The sequence below is a fragment of the Medicago sativa genome, chromosome 8, assembly GCF_051527215.1.
Source record: "Medicago sativa cultivar Bolivia chromosome 8, Bolivia_mono, whole genome shotgun sequence".
In the NCBI taxonomy this organism is placed as follows: domain Eukaryota; kingdom Viridiplantae; phylum Streptophyta; class Magnoliopsida; order Fabales; family Fabaceae; genus Medicago; species Medicago sativa.
The window spans coordinates 13,208,220-13,218,465 of NC_140756.1; the positions used below are offsets into that span (position 1 = coordinate 13,208,220).

Here is a 10,246-nt window from a genome sequence, read left to right on the forward strand (position 1 = left end):
TTTTAATAAACTCACCAAACAAGAAAAAAGATAGGTTTGACAAATAATTATCAGGTTTCTTTATACAATTTCCATTGGGACAAGGTGGATTGGCATATCACGACCTGATGCTATAGAGTATGAAGGTCGAATTGCATGATTGGAGTGAAAAAAGCACAGTGCACAATAGGACACAAAAACTAAGCTTATGCAATGTTCATACCAGACACATCACTTATGGAGTAGATCAACATCTTTTGTTTATTTAAATTTATTTTGTTGATATATAAAAACTTAACAAAATATTATTAGCATTGTTAATATGAAAGCAAATTATTTAAAAATTAACGGTTATAAAGACTATTTTATATCAATTTAAAGTATACAAGAATGAAAAATTAGTGAAACTATAAGAATAGTTAAGAACTTAGAGATTAATTTAATTAGAATAAACCATCAAACTACTCCCTAAATTATCAACTTCTCTCCAATTTAATCCCTAATCTACATAAATATATCAAGTAGTCTTCAAACTATATAAAATTCATTAATTTAGTCTTTTGTTATTAAGATGTTAAGAATTATAATGATGACTTTTTAAAAAATTTAGAGACTAATTGATGAATTTCATATATGTTAAAAGTTAATATTATATTCATGGGTCATACTAATTTGTACCGTAAAAAAGAAAATAAAAAAAGTTTTATATTCATGGATGAATAGATATAAGATTAGCATTCAAATTTGTGATGAAGATATATGTATTGTGGTTTTGATTATTAATGTAGTATAACTTTTCACAAAAATGACACTTAGTTTCATAATTGGTCTACAAATAAATACATGCCTTCAATCAGAATTTAAGCTTCATGCATGCTATCAACACTTCTCAGCTATTCTATACTTCCATAGTTGTCTGCAAAAAAGCAGCATATGAAGATTTAGAATTCTTAATACTCGACATCGACTTTTTTTCTTTCAATTACCATATACTCCCTCCGGTCCCATTTACAAGAGAAAGTTGACTTTTTAGATACATTAAATAATGTATGTACCTAGTCAAGAACCTAAACTAAATACATAAATTATTTAATGTATCTGAAAAGTAAATTGTCTCTTGTAACTAGGACCGGAGGGAGTACTTAGCAGTATCTTCTATGTTCTCAACTTTGTTTTTTTCCAACTCAGTACTTTTCTTTTGCTCAACAAGAACTCTAATATTTTTTCATCCACCTTTTCTTTCTCTTTTGATTCCTTCTGTTTCTTAGCATCTCTCACTCGCTGCATAAGCTTTTCTCTTTGCTGTAAAGCATTCATGTGATCCTCAACCACTTTTCTACTCATGACAAAGTCTTTGAAAATGTTCTCAATATAGGATGCATTTTCTGGACGAAATTCGCAAGAAAAGGAGAAACTTTTTGAGAATTTTTTTTTTATCATTATTATTATTTTTATATAATTTAAAGATTAAGTACGAGAGAGTGATATACAGTGAACTAAATTTTGATGGTTTATAAATTGTTCAAAAATAAAGGAAATATAACAAGCATAATAATAAGGCAAATTCTAAAATGGAGGTGCCAGTCTCATTATGGCATAATTTCCTTCAAGCGTGTCATAATTTGAATCCAACTCCCGCTTCTTCTTGTTTACATTATCAATCTTCTCGCGGGTTTGTATGGTCATAGAGGCTACATTTTTAGCTTCTTCCACAATTTCAGTTCTCTTTTCCTTACATTTTGAGCAAGCATCCTCTAACTGTGACTTCTCTTGTTGAACCTTACGTGCTTTCTCCTCGAGCAAACAAATCTGTGCTTTGATATCTTCAATTTCAACATCCCTGGCCTTGATCTTATCCTCAGCGGTACTGATGGACTTGTCAAACTTCATTATCTTGTCTTTGGATGCTTGAAGCTTGGATATTGAATCTTCATGATCCACATTAAGATGTTGAAGAGTAACATTGCTCAGTTTTCCTTCATCAATATTCAGTGTGGCATCTATAAAGATTTTGGTGAAATCAGTAATACCAGAACTTTGTTTCTCAGAAAGCTCATTAGCTCTATAATTGAGTTTAACTAATAAAGCTTTCACCTCTTCTCCAAGAGTCACATCATTGGGTAAATGTTTCAATAGGTTTCTTGAAAATGCCAACTCCCTTAATTCATCAAGCAGCATCTTGATTGACTCACTCCGAGTTTCAGTAGCTTCTGCTTGTTGTGTAGATTGAGAAGCCTGTGAAGAATGACCAAGTTCACCAGATAAGAGTTTTTCCATGATTGCCAAAGGGTCTTCTTCAAGGATTTTCTTATATTCAGAATAATCAATAGGAGAATATTTTGAATCATTCGAAGGTTTACTTGAAGAACTCTCAGCAGCCATTGAAGTGTTTGGATTTAGTTTGTTAGTATAAGAATAAGATGGAATCTGTAGATTCTTCACAAATGGTGGTGGTGACTCTTGAAGATTCTTAGTTTCCTGGTAATGAAACAATCAACCATAAGTATTATTAAGGAATAAAGTAGTTTGCATTACGAATGAAGGTTGTTTCATGTCGCTAAGGAACAAAGAAAAACCTCATTTGTCTTCGACTTGTTTGTTGAATTTAATCTTGTCGGAGAAATAGAAGGGTGTAAATCATCATCACTGGAAAACTTTTGTCTCTGTTGAAAGGTGAGAAAAGTAAATGACAAGTTAAAAGGAAATAAAAAAATAAATTCAATTTTTTTTTTTCACATGCAAAAATATCTCTGTTTTTGCTCTTATAGCTATAAAAAATTGTTTTCGCCCCTAACCCAGAAAAAATTTTGGTTTTGATATTGATTTTAGTCTTATACCTCTAATTCACAGAGGAAATCTATTCTAATAATTCGGAATTCGGCAACGAGGTATGTACCATCCGGATAAAGGCCCATTGTGATGGGCCAAAGAGGTTACTCAACATATTTGGTGTGTCCACTATCTCCTTGTAACTGATTTTGTAACCTCCGTTCAATTTGAATTAATGAGAATAACTTTCAAAGTCTCTTGCAATCCATTTTATTCTCTCAATTCTGTTGATATTGTTTGCTTTCTTATGTTGTTCATGAATTTTGTTAATAAGTAAAGTATGATGAAACATTGTTCCAAGTTCCAACCATGGATCGAACTTAGGTACTTCCAATAGAAATGGAATACTTCTGATTGACTCGACATTAACATAACACTCATTAACAAATTGAGTCCAAACAGTTGGTTTGGATTTTAGTATATGTAATATTTGTTCATGTTGGTTTTAATACTTGTAATATATGAACAGTATTAATTTTAGGACATGCTATAATATTGTTCTAATTGCTCATCTAACAGATTTTTTTTTCACACCCTTTCAAAGTAAGTTGTTCCTCTCATAAAGATGAATGCAACATAAAAATATATTACAAAGATTAAAACAAAACAACAATGATCAAGGTTATAAAAAAACGATGATCGAAAACAAAATTTCTTTATTTGAGGGGAGAGTGTAAGGAAAATAACATATGTGTATGTGGGTGTAGTGTGAGTGTTTGTATGTGTGTGTGTTCGCGCACGCGCGTGCCACTGTACGTTCTTCATTAGGCTCTATAAAATGGGTTTTATGCTGAGCTTTCATTTTCCGCTGCTTAGAAACATTACTAAAACACTATTTGAAAAGAGAAAGAGGATGAGTGTGATATATTTAGATGGAATAAAAAGGTCAAAGGTGCAAGTATTGCCTTAGCTGCTTTATTGAAAGACAAATCTACATCAGAACCTCCTCCAGTAGAATCCTTCTCCTTCTCGAATTGTTCTTGTTTGATGGAGGAAGTTTCAGTTTCGTCTCCAGACATCGCAGAACTCTCATGAACAATCTTAAATTTCATAATTTCTTTGGAATTATCATCATCATCCAAAGTTTCTTTCTCTTGAGGATTTTCATGTACCTGAGTATCATTAGAGGCTAAAGAAAAAGAAATGGTGAGGTTGACAAAGAAAAAATCGACTATCTTAAAGATTTAAAAGTTACAAGTAGGCAATTGCAATTCAGTGAAAAAGAAAGCATGCAATTGCAATTAATAAGGGTGTGGGTATGTGCATAATAATAGACTTAAAGGCAACTCTACTCTCTGAGACGATTGTAAAATTTGACGATGAAGGAAAATGAAATAAAGCAGTCTATATAATGTTTAGATATATAAATTTTTATAAAATATTGTTAGTTTCATCTGGTTTCTCTAAAATTGAATATGAAAGGGAAGAAATACGGACTATATTCTAAATGCTATTCAAACTATATTGTACGGAGGGATTGATTAACAACATAAGAAAGATATCATAAAACAATTGTGAAAGAGAGCAAAGAGTTTCGTACCAATTAAACCTTCATATGAACTGTGAAAATTTTCATTCAAGTCCGATTGTTGGTTCTGTATGCCAGTACCTTCCTTCTCATCATCTCCCTCATCATAGCCTTCACCTGATCTTGATTCAAATTGAATTTCCTCATACAACTCTAATTCTAATTTCTTGTCTAAATTCCCTGTGCCTAAAACCCTCCGACTTTCAGAGTAGTAAATTGGACAAACTCCACACTCTTTGATACTTAGAAGGCCATCAAGTTCTCTCCCGCTGCTTGTATAAGTTGTAATGTAGAATTTAAAAGAAATCTTTCTTTCAATACTGCTGAGTATGCTGTCATAATGGTATGGATCATACCATACAAAAACATGATCCATGTTCAAATTTGTAATCGGTTTATGATCCCACTTAGACTTATATCCCACCTCCCTCCTTCCATCTTCCGTATAGCATTGACATCGCATTCCAACAAAGTATCCATGCTGTCGTGTTCTCTTAGATGGAGAAACAACAACTGCAAAAATGAAGCCCAATGAGTTGGAAATGTTGATAGTTATGGAGGAAGATGTGGTTGATCGGTGTTTGAACTCTCTTGGAACTCTGCGCCCTGGCAGACAAACCTCAGCTCTGTTATAATTGAAGCTGTGGGTTTGGAATCTGTACTTTCTGACTAATACATTGTGAAAGGCAGCACTTTTCATTGTTAAGATGGCATCTTCCGTAATGCGGTCAAGCGAGGGTCCATCCAATTCCAGCATAATGCTATTCTTAAAGGAAATGTATTTTTTTTGGCCAATCATGTTTATTGAAAAGGTCTTCAAAGTGGATACTGTTATCAAGGAGGTGCAGTTGTCGGCCTGAAACTCTTTGATGCTTAAAGGAAGTTCTGGCAGACGACGAAGCTTACTGCAATTGTCTAAAGACTGAACTTCTAGCTCTGAGAGGTACTTGATGCTAGCAGGCAACTCCTCCACACTGCTTCCATCCAGTCTTAATTCATGCAATGATTCTAACGAACTAATGTTTGCAGGGAGTTCAATCAAGTTACAACAGTCTTTCAAGTGCAGTAATCTCAATAATGTCAGACCGTCAAAAAGGGCTTCTAAATTGGATTTAGTTACTACACTGCACTTAGAAACCCGAAGTTCAGTAAGTGATCTCAAGCGAGACAATTCAATCGGTAGATTCGTTAGATTTAAATCTTCTAGATTCAACCAAATAAGGTTGTTCATGTCACCGATTGAGGGGTGCAATATTTTGATTCCGGTTTTGCTTAAATCCAACCTATTTATTGAATCTGAGGACAATGAAAATTCCTTCAGACTCTTGCAGCCTTTGACACTGAAGTATTTTAGAGATGTTAAATGCTTCTCACCCATAAGACTTTCCAGTTTTATGCACCTATCCAGTAGCAAAGTATCAAGTGTGTCCTTAGAAAAAGCAGAAGGTTGAAGTTCACATAATTCTTCACAACCGGAAAGGCGCAACTGTTTGAGTTTCAACGCCCCAGACAAATCAGGGAGGTGACGTAACTGTTTGCATTCACTTAGGTCGATGGCCTCTAGATTCACAAGTTCCTGTACCAATTCAAAAGAACACGTCAAAGGTTATTAATATTCTCATATTTTATTTAAATTGGTCTGTCAAGCATCCATTCATTTTCACACCATGCAATCGAAGAAAACACAACTGCATGTGACTCGCATTATTTAATAATTTTTCTAATTTTCATTTGTATAAAAAACTAAGAAAGAATTCCATAATTCAAATGAATTGGTTTAAGTACACACACGCACCTGCATTCCGTACCAAAGATGTTCAATGTTGCTGTGCGGCAAAGAAATCTTAATCAGCTGCTCAGCATGAAAAGGCTCTGGAAGAGACTTCAGGGGATACCCATTCCACTCAAGGTATGTCAGTTTGTCAAAAAATGGCATAATATTTTCAGGAAGATGCACAGTGCCCAATCTCTTCTTACCCTTGGGTATGTGGAATTTAAGAAATCTTAATTTAGTCATCAATTTGAATGTGTCAGCTTGAACATGTATATCTAGTTTTTGAGACAAATCAAATATTATTCCTTCAATTGCATCATTCCCCTGACAAATTGAAAGTCACTACATTATTACCACAACAAATCAACAGTAATTTTTTATATAGAAAAATTTAATACTCCATACCTTGTTATTTCCAAGTACATCACAAATGTCTTTAGCATCCCTCAGTCGGCTACGCTTTCCTCGGTCATTATATTCTTCTCGAACTATATCAAAGGCCATCTTTTGTAGTAAGTCGTGCATTTGTATTCTACTGTTGTTGGAAATGGTTATAAGAGTTTTATCTTCGAGGATTTCTATCCCACTAGTTGCATTGAAACCAAAGGCATCTAGTATTCTTGTGACGATGTCTTTGTTTTCACCTTTGAAAAAGAATGCAATGTCTAGAAACATTTCCTTCTGTCGCCATGATAATCCATTATAACTCGCTCTTAGCACTTTTTGAATATCGGGCAAGGATTCTCCTTTGTTCTCATGCAAATTCAACTCAGATTCCCAGAATTCTGGTTTTCTGGAATGAAAATGTGAACCCAAAACTTGTAAAGCTAGTGGAACACCTCCTGCACATTCAACTGCCCTTTCCGAGAAATGCTCGTAACCCTTTAAAGGATGGTCTTGCTTGAAGGCTCTTAGGCTAAAAAGCTTTAGAGAGTCTTTAAGCCTCCATGTTTTGACCTCATATATTTCATCAACTTTTCCACTAAGAGTATGCCTGTCTCGCGTTGTGATAATGAGTCTACTGTTAGGTCCAAGGTCACCAAGTACTCGACACAAATCATCTAACTGTGTAGCATTATCAACATCATCAAGTACAATGAAAACTTTTTTGCGAAAGAGCCTCCTCTTGATGAACGTGTGAAGTCCGTGGACATCAGATGTTGTAATTTCTCGCTTCAGTAGCTCACGAAGAAGCTGATTACGAACATATATTGGTCCCAACTTTTCTGAGTCTTCACTTACCTTTTCCAAGAAGCATACATTGTCATAATGGGCAAAGTTCTTGGCAAACATCTGTTTTGCTATGGTTGTCTTTCCTATTCCACCCATGCCCCAAATTCCAATTCTTGGTATTGTTTTCAGTAATAATTCAATATGTTCACTGTTCTCATCAACTTTAACAAGGTCTTTGAGTTCATTAGGATACATGAGGGACAACTTTTGCAAAACATCTTCCACAATTTTATCGATGACTTGAGAATCATCCCTAGGAAAATAAATAAATAAATAAATAATAAACAAATTAAACTTAAAGGAAAATTTCAATTTGGTAAGTCTCTAAATAAGAACAGAATCAACTTGTTGACATGATCATTTGTGTTTGTGAACTGGTCATGATTCAGTTGGGTATGGAAGAGGAGACTAGCCCCCCCATATGCACCTACACAACTATTTCCTCCGATCCTTGTTATAAGAAACAATTCACTTTTTAGGTTCATTGAATAACTGATGTATCTAGTCTATATTATAGACCAGATAAATCAGTTATTCAATGAAATTTTGAAGTGAATTGTTTTTTATAATAAGGACCGGTGGGAGTATTTATCTATATGTTCGTCACAAATTCATCAAATCATGTGTTCATCAAACATTCAGCATACAACATAACTATATACAGTTTCAAAAGTTACTTAGGGTATGCTTGGATTAACTTATTTGAGTTTATCTGCAACAAAAGTTTTGTGTGTGACTGTTTGGGAGAACTTACGAAAACAACTTATGACAGTTTTCACAAGCTTTTTTTGACTTATTTTCATAAGTTCTCCAATGCAGTTTATAAAAACAGCTTATAGCATATACAAAACCAATTTAGCTTTCTTTAATCTTTTTCTATAAAAATAGATTATATGTAAGCTTATGCATAAGCGTTTATCATGATATAACATGAGAATTAATGAGTTTAGAGGAATAAATTCAATATGTACCGATATTTGCGAGAGTCCCATCCAGATATATTGGCAGCCAATTTGAGAGCAGCTTTCCACTCGGACACCTTGTCTAGTTGAGATTTACTGTGGGCGAGATCTCTCTCATATCTTGCAAATGCCATCTCGTAACTTTCTTTCTGATGACGAACATGTGATGGATCTATGTTATAGAACACAGGTATTAATACCTGACCATGATGTTTTCTGCATTCGAGTATGTGCAGGAGTTCATCCAAGCACCACTTTGAGGTTGCATAATCTTTTGAGAAAACTACAAGAGATATATGTGAGTCCTCAATTGCTTTGGTAAGAGCAGGTCCAACCTCATCACCTTTAACAAGATTGTAATCAATGTATGATTCGATACTACTATCGATGAGAGCTCGATGCAGCTGGGCAGTGAAGTTTGTACGTGTATCCTCTCCCCTAAAGCTAATGAATACATCATACTTTTTGTGAGAGATACGCATATCTCAGAATAAATATTCAACACTTTCTTTCTTTAGGTTCTCTTTGGTTCAAACTTTGAAAAGGTAAATAAGAGAGTGGAGGGGTTTATGCAGATGATAACAGACCAAAGACAAAAACAGAATGCTTAGATCTATCACAGACAAAACAAACTTGAAATAAATAAAATAAGGAAAATTCCTTGATTTAAGGAGTTGTGTTGGGTATCAATAAGCAAAATAACTCAATTTAAGGAGTCATGAAAAGAGTATGTATATTCTCTTTACACAAAAAAGAGGAGTGAAATAAAGCAGGGACCCTTTTTTTGGGTGTTTTTTGTAAGCAATTTTGAAGAGAGAGGAGAAAGACAAACATGTGGGTCCCACAAGTTGTGTTTTTCAATCTTCGTACATGTGCAAAGAAAGATCAACAAAAAAAAAAACTGGTTTCACTCTTTAGTCAACGCTTCTGCTGTGGTGTTGACTGCGTCATCATAGGTATTAAAAGATATGGTGCACTATCCACCACCCAATTTGAATAAGAGAGTGGAGGGGTTTTGTGAGGGTCATTGATTGTATATGCCTGTAACCAACTACCATGCATCTTTTGACTTTTTATCAATGATCTTGCAAGTTGAGGATGGAGGTGTTGTGACATGTAAGTGTTAAAGTGTTCGATGTAAAAATTGAGGTTGAACAATATATAAATGAAAAAAAAAATCATAAATTCAACGTCTTAAGTTTTAGATGAAGATACAAGGTCTAACCTCAGTTATGCAATTGCTCTTAACTCAAATGTGTTGATACATACTTGGAAAGTTCTCCATCGTGGCAGAGCTCTTACTCGTAATGTATAACGAAAAGGACGACTAGTAAATTCAATAATTAAAGTTTTGAATAAAGATGTAATGTTTGATCTCACTTTGTTTTAAAAAATTAAAGTGTAAATAAATAAATATAGCAAGTATACAACCCAAATAAATAAATAAATAAATAAATAAATATAGCAAAAGTATACAACCCATGAACCCAAATAAATGAATTATTCATCTCATTTCATTTTATAATTTCCTGTTTCCTCGTAATCCCAATAATATTTTATAAATAATTCAAACTTCAAAAAAAAAATATATATATATAATTAAGTTGAAACTGAAATTACCTTAAGCTCGGTAACAGTACAATCAATCCTTCTCCTTCTGCGACGGTAGTGAGAGATGCATCATGTATGGCTCCATTTATAGAAAGCAAAAGGAATGATACGAGACGGAGACAATGGTGATGATTTGATTTTCACATATCCAAGTCACCATTTCATATGTTGCTGTTGACTGAACTCTGAAGAAGTACCACTCCAGAGTGAAAGAACGATTAGCGTCTTTAGTTAATTAATTCGTTAAAGAACAATTTGCTCCATTTCAAATTCAGTTTTAATTCATTTTCTTTTCAACTTTTTCCACAATAATAATAAGAAGAATTAAAT

General features: G+C 33.8%; 1 protein-coding gene across 1 annotated transcript; it reads right to left on the reverse strand.

Annotated features, from left to right (window-relative positions):
• Window positions 1-1,468: 1,468 nt before the first annotated feature.
• Window positions 1,469-9,278, reverse strand: LOC146897097 (disease resistance protein RML1A-like). Its single transcript, XM_085731510.1, has 7 exons — window positions 8,315-9,278; window positions 6,516-7,596; window positions 6,132-6,434; window positions 4,349-5,912; window positions 3,714-3,937; window positions 2,556-2,642; window positions 1,469-2,457 (listed from the first exon to the last, which is right to left on the reverse strand). The coding sequence occupies exons 1-7, from the start codon at window positions 8,785-8,787 to the stop codon at window positions 1,546-1,548; spliced, it is 4,644 nt and encodes a 1,547-aa protein (XP_085587636.1). The 5' UTR covers window positions 8,788-9,278; the 3' UTR covers window positions 1,469-1,545.
• Window positions 9,279-10,246: the final 968 nt, after the last annotated feature.